The following is a 19,185-nucleotide window of genomic DNA, read 5'->3' as shown; positions in this document are numbered from 1 at the left end:
ATACTGAAAGGCTAAGGACCCCCCCCCCCACACGAAAAACAGGGCCCTGAATTTCACCTATCGAATCGCCATGAAAATTATAGTCATAAGCATCTGGGTCTCGTGGACCTCTGTGCGCTAGACTGAACCAACGAGAACTTGAAGAGGACAAAAAATGCTGTTATAGGTTGACCTGCTTTAAATTTCCGGCCGTGCAGACACCCCAATTAAAATTCCCACGGCAGAGGGGGCGTTAATTAAGACAGCGAATATCTGGCTACCTTGATTCATTATGTCCATTTTTTGTAGAGAACAAAAAGCCTTTTTTTATAAATGGTTTTGACATGGATTTATGTTAAATACACAAATAGTTACAAGAAAATACAACGAGCGATCCTATTAATAAAATGATTAAGATACAGGTATGTTCAAGGGTGTCTACAGGATGGAAGTCGGGATGGCTTCAGCCCTATAGAAAACCAAAAATTACGCAGATTTTCAGTTCATATTATTAATAGCGAATTTATAAAAATCCACCAAAAATTCTACGGCAAAAATATTTCTTAGTTTATTATGCAAAACCGCCGGTGATCGAAAATTTTGATGAAGATTCAAGTGTTGTTGAGAGTTTGAATTATAGTCCAAATTCATAGAACTAGGTAAACTTCAAAGACATCAAATTTTTCGATCATTAACTAATATTTAATCTATGTTAATTTACAAGGAACATAAATTAATTGACAAACATTTTCGAAAAGAGAAGTTTTTCAAAGAAAAGTGAAGACCCGTATTAAAACGCAAGGCGATCTGTAAGTTATTAATTAAAAAAAAAAGTTTTTTTTGGGGAAGTAACGGGCGAAGTTGAAACTTCAAACGTACAAAACTTATTGCTTCACAGCATACATAACATATATCGATACAACTAGTGCAAATAAACCAACTGATGATATTTCCTTCTTTGCCTGACCGTAGAAAACTAGCACTTTGTTGAAAACACAAAACAACATAGGAGTTTGGTACAGTAAAAGCAAACCGATTGACGACAGTTATTACAATATGAAAATAAAGCATTTTAGTATTGTTGCTTAATTTTTTTCGTTTGATTTTTTTTTTCAGTTCTGCACCACGAGCTTAGTCTAATGATTGGCTCTCGTTTTGGTCCGAATTAAAAAAAAAAAAAAAAAAAAAAAAAAAAAAAAAAAAAAAAAAAAAAAAAAAAAAAAATAGTTTTTTCACCCGAAAGTAAGGAACAACGCTAGAACCGGAAATTATTTCGTATACGAAGCGGGTTGCCTCGTCCTCAACACCTCGCTCTTTACGCTGAAGTTTTTTTGTACTTTTGAAAAAAGCTTCTTTTTGTTCCAATAAATAAAAAAAAACAAGTTTATTGAAATGAAAGTAAGGAGCGACATTAAAACTTAAAACGAACAGAAATTACTCCTTATATGAAAGGGGCTTTTCCTCCTCGACACCCCGCTCTTTACGCTAAAGTTATTTATTGTTTTAAAAAGTAGAGTTGCGAGAAAGAGTCAAACTTTAGCGCAAGGAGCGGGGTGTCGAGGAGGAAATAAGGAGTAATTTCTGTTCGTTTTAAGTTTTAATGTCGCTCCTTACTTTCATTTCAAAAAACTTGTTTTTTTATTTAATTTCTGAAAGTTTTTGAATTAATGCATGTCTGATTTTGGCTCTCCGTACATAAATTATTAAAATGAAATTTGCATATTAATTCTTTTTTTTTGGCTAAATGGCTTTCTCTTAGTTTTGATCAAACGATTTTGAGAAATAAGGGGTGGGAAAGGAGGCCTAGTTGCCCTCCAATTTTTTCGGTTACTTATAAAGGCACCTAGAACTTTTAATTTTTAACGAACGTTTTTATTAGTAAAAAATATACGTAACTTAAGAATTAACTTACGTAACAAACTTTTATATTCTTATATTTTTGATTATAAATATGAGGGAGTTTGTCCCCTCGTTAGTACCTCGCTCTTCACACTAAATCTTGTTTTGTCCCAATTCTTTAAGAATGACCCCTGAATCAGAAAGGCCGTAGAATAAATAGTTGAAATTACTAAAAATAATTTAGCATAAAGAGCGAAGTATTTATCTCCTTCTAAATACCTCGCTCTTTATGCTAAAGTATTTTTAGAACCCCTTATATGCGTAATAATCTCTGTTCGTTTTAAGTTTTAATGCTTCTCCTTACTTTCAATCGAAAAAAACTTTTTCATGTTTATATTTTCATTGTTTTTTAATAGTAATGCTAGAAAATCCTGCGCCCTTTTCATTGAATTTCTCTTCCCCCATGAAATATTCCTCCAAGGAAAGATCCTCCCATATAGCCCCCTCCCCAGAACCCCAAACCCAAACAAAAAAAAAATCCCCCTGAAAACATCGGTACACTTCCCAATAACCATTACTGTATGTAAACATTCGTCAAAGTTAGTAACTTGCAGCCCCTCCTCCAGGGACTGTGGGGGGTAAGTCATCCCCAAAGACATAGATATTATAGTTTTCGGCTATGCGGAACAAAATGGCTATCTCAAAATTTTGATCCGTTGACTTTGGGAAAAAATGAGCGTGGGAGGGGGCCTAGGTGCCCTCCAATTTTTTCGGTCACTTAAAAAGAGCACTAGAACTTTTCATTTCCGTTAGAATGAGCCCTCTTGCAACACTCTAGGACCACTTGGTCGATACGATGACCCCTGAGGAAAAGAAAAAAAAAATAAACAAATAAACACGCACCCGTGATTAGTCTTCTGGCAAAAAATACGAAATCCCACATTTTTGTAGATTGGACCTTGAAATTTTTTCTGTAGGGTTCTCTGATACGCTGAATGCAATGGTTTGATTTTCGTTACGGTCGTATGACTTTTAGGGGTGTTTTCCCCTATTTTCCAAAATAAGGCAAATTTTCTCAGGCTCGTAACTTTTGATGACAAATACTTAATTTGATAAAACTTATATATTTGAAATCAGCATAAAAATCTGATTCTTTTGATATATCTTTTAGCATCGAAATTCCGTTTTTTAGAGTTTCGTTTACTATTGAGCCGGGTCGCTCCTTACTACAGTTCGTTACCACGAACTGTTTGATTAAACGACCCTTGTGTTTCAGGAGTTGTTCTTAAAGAATTGGGACACATTAAAACTTTAGCGTAAAGGGGGGGGTGTTGAGGAGGAGACAACCTGATTCATATGCGTAATAATTTTTGTTCGTTTTAAGTATTAATTTTGCTCCTTACTTTCAGTTGAAAAAACTTGTTTTTTAATTGAATTTCTGATCTTTTTTTAAATAATCCCGGGAAATCTGGGCCCACCTCCACGGAGAAATACCCTCCCCACGGATGTAGTCCCTAGACAATTCAATCTTGGCGAAGATACACCTAATACAATTATTCTTAACAACTCCAAGTGTAAAATTGAGACAGAAAAGAGAAAGCGAGAAATTTGATAAGAATTTTGTATATGAATTGTGGCTAATTCCCCCAGTGTATAAATTACTTTGACAAGTTCCCCCCTGGAAACTTCCCTCCCCAAGAAAAGTTCCCCCGTGAAAAAATCCCAGCATAAAATTCGTCTTCCCATCCTAAAATGTATGCATGCTTCCCAATAACTAATACTATGCGTAAACAATGGACTACTTTTTAGAACTTAAAGACCTTTCCCCTGGGGCCGTGGGGGGTTTATGTTATATCCAAAGGCATAATTATTGGGCCTTTCAACTATAATGAACAAAATGGCTATCTCAAAATTTTTTTCTATCGATTTATTTTTTTCTAAAATAACGCAAATTTTCTCAGGCTCGTAACCTTTGATGGGCAAGACTGAACTTAATGAAACTTATAAATTTGAAATTAGCATAAAAATCCGATTCTTTTGATATGTTCGTTCCTCGAACTGTTTGAAAAGGACATTCTATGATTGTTTTTTGGCAAGTCCAAAGTGAAGCCATCTTCATAGTATCAAACAGTTTGTGGTAACGAACTGTAGGAAGGAGCGACCCAGCTCAATAGTAACCGAATCTCTAAAGAATGCAATTTTGATACCAATAGTTACATCAAAAGAATCACATTTTAATGCTTATTTTAAATATATAGGTTTCATCAAATTTGGTCTTACCCATCACAAGTTACAAGCCTGAGAAAATTTGCCTAAATTTTAGAAAATGGGGCGAAACACCCCATAAAAGTCATAGAATCTTAACAAAAGTCACACCATCAGATTCAGCGTATCAGAGAACCCTACAGTAGAAGTTTCAAGCTCCTATATACAAAAATGTGGAATTTTGTAATTTTGCCACAAGACAGATCACGGATGCGTGTTTTTTTTCCCCAGGGGTGATCTTGTTGACCCAGTGGTCCTAGAATGTCGTGAAAGGACTCATTATAATGTATTTTAAAAGCTCTAGTGCCCTTTTTAAGTGACCAAAAAATTGGACGGCACCTAGGCCCCCTCCCACGCTCATTTTCCCCAAAGTTACATAATCAAAATTGTGAGATAGCCATTTTATTCAACATAGTCGCAAAATCTAATAACTGTGTCTTTGGGGACGACTTACTCTCCCACAGTTCCCGTGGGAGGGGCTGCAAGTTACAAACTTTGACCAATGTTTACATATAGTGGTGGACGCTAAAGTTTGTTACTCAGGAAGTTTACAGACGCTTTCAGGGAATTTTTTTGGTGGGGGGAGGAGTTGAGGGGAGGAGGTTATGTCGGGGGAACTTTCCATGGAAGATTTTGTCATGTGGGAAGAGAATTTCCACGAAGGGGGTGCAGGATGTTTTAGCAATTTTTAAAAAAACAATGAAAAAATAAATATTAAAAAGTTTTTTCAGCTTAAGTATGGAGCAGCAATAAAACTTAAAACGAACAGAAATTATTACGCATATGAGGGGTTCACCTCTTTCTAAAACCAGGCTCTTTACTCTAAAGTAATTTTATTCATTTCAAGTATTTATTCTACGGCCTTTGTGATTCAGGGGTCATTCCCAAGGAATTGGGACAAAATTTAAGCTTTAGTGTAAAGAGCGAGGTATTAACGGGGGGGGGGGTAAACCCCTCATATACGTAATAAAAACATAGGAATATAGAAGTTCGTTACGTAAGTTAATTCGTAAGTTACGTGTATTTTTACTAATAAAAACGTTCGTAAAAAATTAAAGTTAAAAATTAAAGTTCTAGTTGCCTTTTTAAGTAGCCAAAAATTGGTGGGTAACTAGGTCTATCCCCCGCTCCTTTTTTTCTCAAAATCGTCCGATCAAAACTATGAGAAAGCCATTTAGCCAAAAAATAAATTAAAACGCAAATTTTCTTTTAATTATTCATATGCGGGGAGCCAAAATCAAAACATGCATTAATTCAAAAACGTCCAGAAATTGAGTAAAGGGGCTGTTCCCTCCTCAACGCCCCGCTCTTTATGCTAAATTTTTTACTGTTTTAAAAAGTAGAGTTGAGAGAAAGAGTCAAGCTTTAGCATAAAGAGCAAGACATTGAGGAGGGAACAGCCCCTTTCATATACTGAGTAATTTCTGTTCGTTTTAAGTTTTAATGTCGCTCCTTACTTCCTGTTAAAAAAAACTTGTTTTCTTTATTTAATTAGGACTATAGACTAGCTTTAGAATTTGTATGATAGCTTTGAAATTATCCTTTGTATAGAGAGAAATAGCCAGATTTCCGGAGTTTATATTATGGTTTATCTTTTCTTTGTTTTGAGCAACACTAAGGCATGTTTCTAACAATTTAAATTTTTATGTAGCTCACTATTGATATTATATCTGGTGAGACCAATATGTTGCCTGATAAATAAATCCATCATTTTTGTATGATTTTCAATTACTTTCTCGTTATTAAAACAATATTTGCTTTTATAATTAGGTTCTTCATCTAATTTTAATTGTATGTTGAAAGTTATTGATATCACAGCTGGCGTTAAACTATGAAAAGCATTAGAGATCAGTTTGTTGCTGTCAGGCTTCATATTTACTTTTGGCTCCTATATCGACATTTTTGGAAGAAACTATTTCGAACTACTTTAAACAGCGCTGTCAGTTAAGCCATGGCTTGTCTGCTTTGCAGAATTGTGAAAGTATAGCTTCGAATCTAATTAAAGGGAAACATTTTTATTAAGTGTGTTTTTCTGATCCTGTAACTTTGAGGTTGATCTGATAACGCATATATGGTCAACTAAATCAAGATAATGTTGATCAGATGATTACGCCACAAGATTAAATATTCTCTTTATATGGATTTTTATTGTGCAGTATTTCCTATTAAACATTAAAAAAATAACATTACAATCATTTCTTATTTTCTGTAAATTATTACAGACAATTTAGTCTTAAAAGTGTTGGGTTTGCATATTCGTTTACGGGAAAAAACAAAGAACAATGTTTACACGAGAAAAAAAAAAAAAGTTAAGTTTAGACACCCCATTTGTTCTTACAAGTTAAGAGTAAAGTAAGAACTTAAGCTGAGAACTCAGTCTCAGCTTCAGTCTTGTTTCAGAGTTCAATGCTTGAGCAGCTAAAATTGGATATTTTATGAACACTACTAAATCAGTGAGTTTCTTGTCAAGTGAATTAATTGAACATTTCACAATATTTGGTTTGGGATCATGGAGTCTTTTAATCCTGACCTAAGCTTCATAATTAATTCAGTGACCTTGTTATTTCGCAACAATTGGCTTGGAATAATAGAGACTTTTAATCCTGACCTATGCTTCATAATTAATTCAGTAACCTTGTTATTTCACAACAATTGGCTTGGGATTGTAATGACATATAACAGTGACCTATATTTATTTTCAACAAAAACAAAAAACGTTTTTTAAATGAAAGTAAGGAGCGACATTAAACCTTAAAACGAACAGAAATTACTCCGTATTTGGAAGGGGATTTTCCTCCTCAACGCCCCGCTCTTTACGCTAAAGTTTGACTCTTTTTCTTAACTCTACATTTTAAAACAGTAAAAACTTTAGCGTAAAGAGCGGGGCGTTGAGGAGGAAACTCCCCTTTCAAATACGGAGTAATTTCTGTTCGTTTTAAGTTTTAAAACGTGTAATTTCTGATCGTTTTAAGTTTTAAGGCCCTATAAAATCGTGGGCCTGCAGCAAGCCCGCTTATTCAGACGCATTCCATTCGGCCGGTCAAACTGCAGAGTGAATAAATGAATCAATGAATGAACTTTATTAGCCGTAAAAGTATAAAAAAAACACCAAGTACGGAGCATTATAAATAAACAAAAACGATAAACAGCAAGGAAAAAAAATTCAAACTAACAAAAGACAACATGGACTAATTAACCAGTATCAATATAGAAAAAAGGCTACAGAGGGTCGTAAACATGAATAAAGTAGATAGTCCTTTTACATAAATCATCACTGGAAGACCGAATCCAAGAAGGCATATCTATTAAACCAAATCGAGCAATTATTTTCCTGTTTTGGTGCCATCTAGGAAGCCGGAGGAGGATTTTGTAATATCTGAAATAAGCCGCACGTAGAGTATGGGGATTTTTATTACGAAACAGATGAGCCATGCCTGATAAAAACAAAAGCGCAAGGGCGCAATAAGCGTTATAAATCATGCACAAACCGTTACGGTTGTAACGGCTTTTGTTTGGGGATATTTGTCCGTAAGCGACGCGTAGGTTTTTCACGGCTTGATTCACTAGGGATGAAGAGGTAGTTGACAGTGTTGGACCGAAACACAGACCAAGCCAACTAACTAAAGAAGAACATGGCAGAATTGCAGTCCCAGCAACGAATGGAGCGACCGTATAAGGGCTATTAAAACAAATAAACTCGAATTTCGACGCATTAACTGACAGTCCAATCTTAGATAGCCCATTGGTTAATATAGTAGAATTGGAAAGCAATCTACAGCGAGTCCGGGCAACAAGAAGAACGTCGTCTGGTTATGCAACAGAAGACAAAACAATGTTACCGTAAGAAACAGAACTTCTAAGGGGACGCAGGGACGATGCAAGCACACATTTAAATATACTAGAAGACAATACGGCCGAAGTTGCAACCTATCTATTTCTAGAAGCAGTTTTTACACCATGAAGTGGCAAAAACCATGAGACTAAGTCGAAAATCTTCTGAGAAAAAAGGAATAAAACAAGAGCTAAGAGCTCATATGGCACTTATGACGAGGTCGTAAGAACCGAGAGCTCATATGGCATGAGCTCAAGCAAAATAATAAGAATCAATAGATTAATTTGAAAGAAAAATCAGAGGCTTAATGTTGGTCGGCATTTAAAATAAGAGCTCTGAGACACAAGGTCTTTTCAATATCAAAATTCATTAAGATCCGATCACCCATTCACAAGTTAAAAATACCTCATTTTTCTAATTTTTCCTCTCCCTTCACCTCCCCCCCCCCAGACGGTTGAATTGGGGAAATCAGCTGTATCAAGTCAATTTAACACCAAGTACGGAGCATTATAAATAAACAAAAACGATAAACAGCAAGGAAAAAAAAATTCAAACTAACAAAAGACAACATGGACTAATTAACCAGTATCAATATAGAAAAAAGGCTGCAGAGGGTCGTAAACATGAATAAAGTAGATAGTCCTTTTACATAAATCATCACTGGAAGACCGAATCCAAGAAGGCATATCTATTAAACCAAATCGAGCAATTATTTTCCTGTTTTGGTGCCATCTAGGAAGCCGGAGGAGGATTTTGTAATATCTGAAATAAGCCGCACGTAGAGTATGGGGATTTTTATTACGAAACAGATGAGCCATGCCTGATAAAAACAAAAGCGCAAGGGCGCAATAAGCGTTATAAATCATGCACAAACCGTTACGGTTGTAACGGCTTTTGTTTGGGGATATTTGTCCGTAAGCGACGCGTAGGTTTTTCACGGCTTGATTCACTAGGGATGAAGAGGTAGTTGACAGTGTTGGACCGAAACACAGACCAAGCCAACTAACTAAAGAAGAACATGGCAGAATTGCAGTCCCAGCAACGAATGGAGCGACCGCATAAGGGCTATTAAAACAAATAAACTCGAATTTCGACGCATTAACTGACAGTCCAATCTTAGATAGCCCATTGGTTAATATAGTATAATTGGAAAGCAATCCACAGCGAGTCCGGGCAACAAGAAGAACGTCGTCTGGTTATGTAACAGAAGACAAAACAATGTTACCGTAAGAAACAGAACTTCTAAGGGGACGCAGGGACGATGCAAGCACACATTTAAATATACTAGAAGACAATACGGCCGAAGTTGCAACCTATCTATTTCTAGAAGCAGTTTTTACACCATGAAGTGGCAAAAACCATGAGACTAAGTCGAAAATCTTCTGAGAAAAAAGGAATAAAACAAGAGCTAAGAGCTCATATGGCACTTATGACGAGGTCGTAAGAACCGAGACCTCATATGGCATGAGCTCAAGCAAAATAATAAGAATCAATAGATTAATTTGAAAGAAAAGTCAGAGGCTTAATGTTGGTCGGCATTTAAAATAAGAGCTCTGAGACACAAGGTCTTTTCAATATCAAAATTCATTAAGATCCGATCACCCATTCACAAGTTAAAAATACCTCATTTTTCTAATTTTTCCTCTCCCTTCACCTCCCCCCCCCAGACGGTTGAATTGGGGAAATCAGCTGTATCAAGTCAATTTGTGCAGGTCCCTGACACGCCTACCAATTTTCATTGTCCTGACACGTCTAGAAGTACCGAACTCCCCAAAGCACTGGACCCCCTAACTACCCCAAAGAGAATGGATCTAGTCCGGTTTCGTCAATCACGCATCTAAGACGTTTTCTTATTCTACCTTTCAAGTTTCATCTCGATCTCTCCACTCTAAACGCTTTCCAAGATTTCCGGTTCCCCCTCCAACCCTCACCCAATGTCACCAGAACTGGTCGAGGTTTAAAATATGAGATCTGAGACATGAGTTCCTTCTTAATATCAAATTTAAAATCCCTCACCAACGGTCCTCCGCTCTTAAGTTAAAAATACCTCAATTTTTGTAATTTTTCCGAATTAACACCCCCTCCAACTCCCCCAAAGGGAGCAAATCCATTTCGGTTATGTCAAACACGTATCTAGGACTTGTGCTTATTCTTCCCACCAAGTTTCATCCTGATCACTCCACTCTAAGCGTTTTCAGATATTTCCAGTTCCCCCCCAAATCCCCCCATGACACTGGATCCGGTCGGGATTTAAAACATGAGATCTGAGTTACGAGGTCTTTCTAATATGAAATTTCATCCGATGAAATTCAAGATCCGATCATTCCTTCGTAAGTTAAAAATACCTAATTTTTTCTAATTTTTCAGAATTAACCCTCCACCCAACTCCCCAAAAGAGAGTGAATTCGTTCTGTTTATTTCAATCCCATATCTAGGGCTTGTGCTTATTTTTCCCACTAAGTTTCATCCCGATCCCTCCACTCTAAGTATTTTGCAAGATTTTAGGTTTCCCCCTCCAATGTCACCTGATCCGGTCGGAATTTAAAGTAAGAGCTCTGAGACAAGATATCCTCCTAAATATCAAATTTAATTACGATCCGATTTAATTTTTCCAAATTAACCGTCCTCACACCCCCCCCCCAAAATGGTCAAATCGGGGAAACAACTATTTCAAATTTAATATGGTATGGTCCCTGACACGCCTGCCAAATTTCATCGTCCTAGCTTATCTGGAAGTGCCTAAACTAGCAAGACCGGGACCGACAGACCTACAGAATTTGCGATCACTGTATGTCACCTGGTAAATACCAAGTGCCATACAAAGTAATTTTTCTCTGGGAATGAAATATTTGGTTGAAGGTTGGCTTCAATATGACTTATTTTGGAAAAGGGTTATTTCCAGGCTTTGGGCAAGCCATGGGTGGAAGTAGTTATAGGCCCTACTAAACTGAAGGAAAACTCGACTTTCTTAAAACTTGAAACCCCCTCCCCCTCGACCTATTTTAGATAGGGCTTGTGGTGTCAGGGCTCGATATGAGCCCTGATCCTAGTCATCTTTGGTCTAGCTTTCATTTGGATCCGTTGCTCCATTCGCAAGTTATACTAAATTAAACCAAAAGCTTTACTGATATCCATCAATCTCTCACAAGCTACACTGAATTAAATGAAAAACTCAACTTTTAATTAAGCTTGGGTCTCCATCCCAGACCTCAATGCATACCATACTCTTAGGCATCTTTATTCAATTTTCATCGAAATTCATCTCCATATGCAAGTTACAGTGAATTAAATAAAAAGCTCGAATTTTTTTTAACACTTAAAACCCCATCGCCCTAATTAAGCTCAATTTTAAATCCAAATAGTTCAATTTCAATACAAATCTGACTGGCGGTTCTCTCGCTATACTCGATTGCACAGACGGGCGGACAGATAGACAGATCTCAAAAACCTATCTTGATGGATATTTTCCACTATCCAAATAGGTGATGATACCTGGATGATGATATGCCATTGTTTTCCTTTTTTTTTAGATCCAATTAGCCAACATGGCTACCTAAGACGCAAATCCGTCCGTCCGTCTGTCTGTCTGTCCGTCCGTCTGTGTAATCACGTATAGGGGGAGAAACACTGGTTGGACTGGGATGAAAATTTTGATGGCCAGATGTGGTGCCAAGGATCATGAGACACATCAAGTTGAAAGATGAATACCATAGCTCAAATAAAACAGGGGGGAGAGGGCTTTACCTGCTAAAAACAGTTTTTCGTTTAATTCAGAGTAACTTGCGACTGGAGTGATGGGTCTGAATGAAAATTGAACCAAAGAGGCCTAACACCATGACACATACCAAGTTTTGAGATAAAGACCCTAGCTCAAATTTAACAAGGGGGAGTGGGTTTTAATTTCTGAAAAATCTAAGTTTTCTGTTTAATTTAATATAACTTGCAAATGGAGTAATGGATCTGAATGAAAACTAGACCAAAGATGCCTAAGATCAGGGCTCATATCAAGCTCTGGTATCACAAACCCTATCTCAAATAGGGCGAGGGGGAGAGGGTTTCAAGTCTTAAGAAAGTTGAGTTTTCCTTATATTTAGTAGGGCCTATAACTTATGAATGGAGTGACAAATCTGAAGTCAGATTCGTCTGAATACCTGAATTTGCTGGAACGAATTTGACAAAATACCACTGCATTGGGTCCAGCTTAAATTGTCTAGACTTGTTTATTGCAGACAACATTTGGATGGGCAAAGATTCATAGCTTCAGTAGTTTTACCAATAATATGGTCCTGAAGATGATGAAATGGTAGAAATCTGGTTCAGTTGACGAGATGACAAAACTTAAACGCTAATGTCAGAAATATAAGCCCAAATGGACTACAGTATGCAACATTTCGCACAAAACAAGGGATTTTAGCTCACTGTCGACCAGTGAACTGTGAAATAATTTCAATTTTCTTTGTTATATAACTTTTAAACAAAAATTAAACCAAGTGTTAATCATACTATAATTTTTTTTCGTCAAAAACAAATACCTTATTTCATATCCAAAAATAGGGCATGGAGCTATATCCGAGTTTACTCTAAATCTAAAGGATGATGTTTTCTTGTAAATTGCCAAAGGGCAGACACACAAAAGCTATATCCGAGTTTACTTTAAATCTAAAGGTGATGTTTTCTTGTACATTGCCAAAGCAAACACACAAAATTTTCGTGTCAAAGGTAAATTATTTGAAAAACAAGTACATTGAAAGTATCTTAAGTAATAAGTATGTCGTAATCTTACTTAAGTATCAAGTAACAAGTACATCCTCGAGTTTTTACTGAAGTACAAGTACAAGTAATGGAAAATTCTACTTAAGTAGTACTTCAAGTAAAAGTACTTCAAGTAAGTGAAAGCACTGTCGGGGTGTCAAGCAGGGTGGGGTTTTATCACCTAGTATATTCAAAATGTGCATTTCTGGTATTTTAGATGAAATTAGATCAAATTATTTTATTGGACTCTCAGATGTTTCTTATCTTGCTTATGCAGATGACCTTTTACTTTTGTGTAAAAATAAGCAAGGTCTCTCGTCTATGGTCTCAAAAGTTTCACGTCTATTTTCTAAAATTGGTCTTTCTCTTAATGTTGAGAAATGTGAATTTCTAGTTTTTAATGGTCCGACTTCCTCTAATGCTCCCTTAGCTTGTCGCGGTTTTTCTATACCCTTTGTTTCCGCCTTTCGGTGGTTGGGTATTACTGTTACGAATTCAATTTCTTGCCTACGGCAGTGCGCTGTTCGTGATGTTCAAAAGAAAATTCAAATGGGCTATTCTAAGATAGTTGCTAATCGAGTGAAGTATAATAGACGTGCACTCGGTAGACTATATGCTACATTCTGTGATCATTCTGTCCTTTATCTTTCTGGTCTTTATCCCCTAATAAAGAAAAAAGATGTTAATCAGATTCGGACTTTTTCAAATATTGTAAATTTTTACTTTATCTCCCCCCTTGGTATAGCAATGGGAAGATAATTTGTAAGTTTGATGTCCCTGATATAAGTGCAAAGTTGGCCCTCTTGCATGGAAGGTTGTCGGAATTAGCTTTTTATCGTTTATCGCCTACTCATCCTTTGGTCCGTCTGTTCGGTTAATCCCATTGTAGCATAGTGTTTTTTCTATTTATAGTGTATTTTATTTGCAGTGTATTTCATTTTTTTTCTTTTTGTTACTCCACAAGTGCCATAACTTGTTATGATGTAGGTTATAAATAAATTATTATTATTATTATTATTATTATTAAATAACTAAGAATTGGTCATGGCGGTTTTAATTCAATTTCCTTTCAATTTATGAGATCGATGTTTTCTTTGTGACTACTCTGATCATATGATAAACTTTTTTTTCTTTTTTTTTTTTGAATTTTTGCTTTGAAAATATGTTAGAAAAATTTATATTTTTGTCTTGCCTTTAACAGAAATCCTGCAAATAGCATCTACAGTTTTGCCTCTGATCACATAATTTCGAGATACTGTTATTTGCTTTCTGCATTCTCTCTAGAACTTAAAAATAAACAAAATAATATCTATAGGTTACTGTTCTTCTACTCTAAATAATGGGCAAATAGACCTATCACAAGAACTTTTATAGAGTCCTAATGGTGAATCAAAAGAACATCAATTATACTCACTTGTAAGGATAAGTGCCCTTCAGACGCTCGCAGTTGTTCTTCTGTGAAAGTTCTTTCAACTTTCTCCGCCATTTTTGGTCCTAATGTCGGACCAGTATATTCCGGATGCTTTTGGGTCTAAAAAAAAAAATAGAAACATAAACAAGAAATTTTTATTTTAACTTTGATTTCTAGCTCATTTTTTCTGAAGTTGGAATGTTGAAGCAGTAGTTTGGCTGATAATGTTTGCGCAAAAGCACTGCCTAAGTAAAGAACGGTGTTTGCAAAATCTACTATTTTTTTGGTTTGTTTTAGGCCACGGCAGTTCGTATCGAAGCACAAAGAGCACAAAGATAATCCAATTTTGCGCTTCCCGCATCTTTAAAGTGCAGTTCGAAACTCGTTGTGACCTCGAATTTTTTCCTGAAAGAATTAGTGCGTATTGGTTATGAACGTCTACCTGTTCAGGAATTTCTCTCCTTTCCTCGTCGGTGCTTTAAGCGTCACGAGGTAGGTCACACAGCAATTAATTGCCAATCAGATGCTTTTTGTGGTTGATGCGGTTCTACCAGTCATGTATCTAACCGTTGAAACGTGTGCACAGCTAGTAGGTTCCGTGTGTTGTGCAAGGCTGGTGATCATACCTGTCACAGTGTGAAATGTCCAAATTACCGTCCAGTCAAGATTCAGCTTAATCCACATGGTTGAAGTGCCAACAGTCAGTCATAATGTCAGTATGAGGTGCTTAACTCTAAACATTAATGGTGGGCTTGTTCAAACATGATGGGCTTGTCCACACAAATCATATGGTGGAAACATGATGTGATTTGCATACAAGACTATCTTTTAAGTCAGTTAAGCTAAAGTCTTTTGGATACTAAAGATAAATTAACTTGCTATGCATCTTCTGCAAAGCGAAGTAGAGGTGGTGATAGATCGTCGGGTGGTTTTGTGTGACTTACGTGAATCCCACTTTACGTTCGCTGCTTGTAGAATCCTGTGATTACTTTCTTGCTGTTAAAGTTGATAGTATGTTTATGTATATTGTTTATTTGCCAACTTATTATCATAACGATACGTCTGAAAGCCTTTTTGACCTTACCACTGAAAATTTGTGTAGAAGCATTTCAAGCATTATTTCTAGTAATTCTGCATGTTTTATTGTTGGAGATTTTAGCTGAAATCTGACTGCTCCATCTATCGGCTCTTCTCTGATTGGTGAAACATTCGATAATCACTTATATGTTGTTGATAAAGACCGCGATATCACATACATTCACAATTTCTCGTCCATATCCAACAAAGACACGCTACGACCTCTCCCTTCTTAGATGTCTCTCAACCGAGGGTTCTTTGTGATTGTTTAATATCTGATCACCTGCAATTGTCGTTTTCTTTCTCACCAAATCAAACTTCTCAGATAACCATTAGCAATCCAAAAACACCGAATTCATCATATATGTGCAATTGCACATTAATCAACCTAGACCCGTATTGGGATAGTGTTTCTACAACCCTTTCTAAGATTAAGTTACGCTTTTTCCTGCTAATAAAACACTCACAGTGACCCGCTGAGGAAAAACGCATTCTCCTTAATATTTATTGTGCAGAGATATGCCACGCTTTACAATATGCAGAATCTTGTCCTGTTCCATTGAAGCGTTACCATCCAGGAACAGTTGTCAAGTGGCGTGAAAAATCCAAGTTTCTCCCAATCTTGTGATTCAGCAAAGTTTTGGCTACATCTATGGATTGAATGCGACCGATCACGGTCCGGTTCTGTTAATTCCATCCGCATTGCATTAAAGAGAAAGTTTGCCAAGGAACTTCAAAACCACCCAAAGAAAATCACAGAACTGGTCAGCACAAAAAAAAAAAAAAAAAAAAAAAAAATCAAAGATAACCCTTATTTCCTTTGTCGAAACTTCGTCCAAGGATCCCCAAAACAGCCCTTTCCGCTGCTGATGTTCCTCTATCTGAGAGGTATTCTTTCTATGAGGCTGAATTCTCTCCACCAGACCCCCAACTTAAACAAAAATAATTTGAAGAGCTTGAGCAATTTTTTGTGCCTTCTCTGACTCTGATTTTACAGTGTTTGTAATGTCTGTGGCTGATACTGTTATGCATCTTAGGCCAAATATGTCACGAGGAGTAGATGGAACTCACGCTCTACATATAAAAAATGGTTGTCCTTCTCTTGTAGAACATCTCACGTTACTGCTGCAGATGATTTTTACACAAGGCTTCCGTCAACATTCTGCGTGAGAGATCTTTCTCCTATTCCTAAACAGTGAAAAACCTCCAGTCAATTTTCATCTTTCACTTCCATAACTGTTTCAACCAGTTTATGCAAGCTTTATAAACTACTGTTTGAAAAGTAGCTTGAAAAAAATGATACACGCCTCCACATCAATTTGGCTTTCAACATGGCTTTGGATGTGCAGGTGCCCTTGCAGTTGTTGCTGATGCTCTGCTTGATGCTTCTTGTACGGGTGGTTCACTCGCCTTGGTGGGCCATGATATTCGCCTTGCCTTTGACTCCCTGATCCACCTCCTTATGGTTTTGAGGGCTGTTAAAAGAGAAGTAAATCCGGCTATCATTAAATCTCAAAGGGATATGTATTCTAAGCTACAAGTCCGTCTTAAAATCCCTCTTAAGCAAGATGAAATGGCAAGGCCACTGGATAGAACTATACCAGTTAAAAGCCAAATTAAAAGAGGAACCAGGCAAGGTGCAATTGCCTCACCTTGTTATTTCAATAAATATGCCCTCGAAGCTCAAGATCAGTGCGAGATGTATTGCATTCTCTCTGAGCTCAATATATTTGTAGTCACTTATGCTTATGACATTTTTAACATTAGCCAAATTTGGATAAAATTTCTGAAACTTTCCAAAAAACACAAACAGAATATTTGAAATCTGGTCTGGAATTTAACGCTGTAAAGTCCGACGTCGTGCTTTTGAACTGAAAAGGCCCACTTCCTCATGAAATTGTACTTGGGAATTTGAAGATCTGCCCGTCTGACCATATCGTTTATCTTGATATTCCCATAGGAAATGCCATTTCTCATCCTCATCATCTCCTAACAGATGTCATCAAACGCTGCATATCAGCTTCCTATGCTTCCATAGTATCTGCTAAGCTTCGTTTCAATCTTTGTTATCTATCAACGCTGTACAACACTGTTGCTCTACCCCACATCTACCACGTTGTACCCTTCTGGAAGATTCTTACAAATATTGATAAATTTTAAATTCGCTCCACTTTTCTCCTTTTTGCAAAATACCTACTGAGATATCCAGTTTCGACACGCAATTCAAAGCTCATCAACATACTATATTTGTTGCTAAACTTATGGAGAATCACAACCAAAAGATTTCAAGACATGCTTGCAGCCACTTCTTCAATTATAGATACCTTGTCATCGTTATATTGCGAAATTTTGCTTTTTTTCTCTTTGTAGTGCTCCGTCATTTTCTTTTTGTGCAAAGATGGGTTTTCAACAAATAATAATAATAATAATAATAATAATAATAAAAATAATAATAATAATGATTGTTCCTTACTTTCAGTTGAATTTTTTATTTACTTAATCCATCCAAAAGACTATATTGTGGCATAACAGGATCACCAAGGCAGCTCCTGCTAGTGGCCAGAAATTAGTCTTACGGCTTTTGATTTAAATGACTTGAAAAGAAATGTTCCTTATTTATCGTGTGGACTATATAACACATGTTACTTTCTTATTTTTTTTTACTATTGCAATTTTAATCTTTCTTAATTGTTTGTAAGATTGAAATCGTATTTTTTTCCTTGTGTAACTATAAGATCGTGCATTTCTTTCATCTGACTAATATTTTCATGAATCAAGGTGTATACTACTTTTCTTTGAAGTATTCGAATTAATAGGCTGAAACCTTGCTTTCTCACAAATTTGTTGTTTGGTATAATAAACATCTCTTTATGCCTTTAGGGATGATGACACGATCCCCCCCCCCGTAGTCTCTGGTGGAAGGGCAGTAAGTTGCGCAATTTACCCATTGTTCACATACAGTATTGGGTATACAGTTTTTTCTTTGGCTCCATTTTCTGTGTGGGGGGAGGACTCCGTTCTTTATGCTAAATTTTGAATTTATGTCACAATTATTCAAGAAACATTGCTCGAAGCACGATCGTTTAATTTGAATGAAGTATTTTTGAAGGTTTTCAAGAGATTTGCGTAAGTTATTAGGGTTGAGGAAGGGGCAGTCCCCCTCATATACGAAATAATTTTTCTTTTTTTTAAGTTTTAATGCTGCTCGTTACTTTCAGTTAAAAGAAAAGCTTGTTTTTTAGTTAGTGTCCTCCATAGAGGTATTAAAACACGCTGCCTTTTTTCATTCACCTAAATCATAGATTTGATTTTGGCGCTGGATGGATCCTTCCCTACTGACTTATGGGGCTACGAGGAAAGGTACCAAATGTTATATGCGACTATATCAATATGATGTGCCTGTTCTTTGATGACTTCACTCAATCCTTATTTAACACAGCCTCCTTCAGTTGGACCCATTGTGACTCAACCACTTTTTAATTCAGCCCTGTTTTACCTCAGCCCACTGTGACTCAACCCCATTCAATTCAACTCAACCCTCGCGTCAATTCCGTAAGATGCTAATAATTTGAATTGGTCAAATGGATGCGCCAGTTTGACGGTCTAAGTAATCCTTCGAACAGGACTAAATCTTTCTTCTCAGAGAAAACTGCTGAGGAGATTCAATCGATATTGCATATCATATTGTTTTAATTAGTAATGCTAGAAACAAAAAGCTTACAATTCTGCCGAGAGCGTAAAGAGACAGGGTAACTTGAGGAATGTTTCGCCTCTCAAATAAATCAGCTGTCTGGAATATTTCTTCTTCTGGAACTCCATATTTCTTCACAGCGGCTTGAAATCTGGAAAACAATTTGGTGTGTCAAGATGTTATGAGCCACATAATAGAATATAAACTCGAGCTGTAAAATTAGTGGCGGAGCGATTTTATTGGAAGTAGTTTTTATTCCATCTATTTTGACATTGAGGATGGGAAAAATTGTCGAAGGTCATTACGTATTTAGATATTTAATGGATATGGTAATATCTA

The 19,185-nt window shown here is 36.5% G+C and overlaps 2 protein-coding genes across 3 annotated transcripts in view; one reads left to right on the top strand and one right to left on the bottom strand.

Annotated features, from left to right (window-relative positions):
- The window catches only part of LOC136041904 (muscle-specific protein 20-like), a 93,809-nt gene that overhangs the window by 17,942 nt on the left and 56,682 nt on the right, over window positions 1-19,185 (top strand). The window contains exon 1 of one of the 2 annotated variants that reach the window (XM_065726699.1): window positions 6,504-6,536. The exons of the other annotated variant lie outside the window; for it this stretch is intronic. Coding sequence (XP_065582771.1) covers window positions 6,519-6,536 — 18 coding nt within the window. The 5' untranslated portion in view covers window positions 6,504-6,518. Of the gene's footprint in view, window positions 1-6,503; window positions 6,537-19,185 lie in introns of those variants that run through there. 2 annotated transcript variants of the gene reach the window in all.
- The window catches only part of LOC136041905 (muscle-specific protein 20-like), a 28,020-nt gene that overhangs the window by 765 nt on the left and 8,070 nt on the right, over window positions 1-19,185 (bottom strand). Inside the window, exons 3-4 of the mRNA XM_065726700.1 lie at window positions 18,877-18,997; window positions 14,082-14,198 (exon numbers count right to left, since the gene is read on the bottom strand). Of these exons, the coding sequence (XP_065582772.1) occupies window positions 14,082-14,198; window positions 18,877-18,997 (238 nt within the window). The remainder of the gene's footprint in view (window positions 1-14,081; window positions 14,199-18,876; window positions 18,998-19,185) is intronic.

This window comes from Artemia franciscana, unplaced genomic scaffold (genome assembly GCF_032884065.1).
Source record: "Artemia franciscana unplaced genomic scaffold, ASM3288406v1 PGA_scaffold_49, whole genome shotgun sequence".
NCBI lineage: Eukaryota > Metazoa > Arthropoda > Branchiopoda > Anostraca > Artemiidae > Artemia > Artemia franciscana.
Note: the sequence above shows the minus strand (reverse complement) of the source record. Positions and strands in the feature narration are given on the sequence as shown.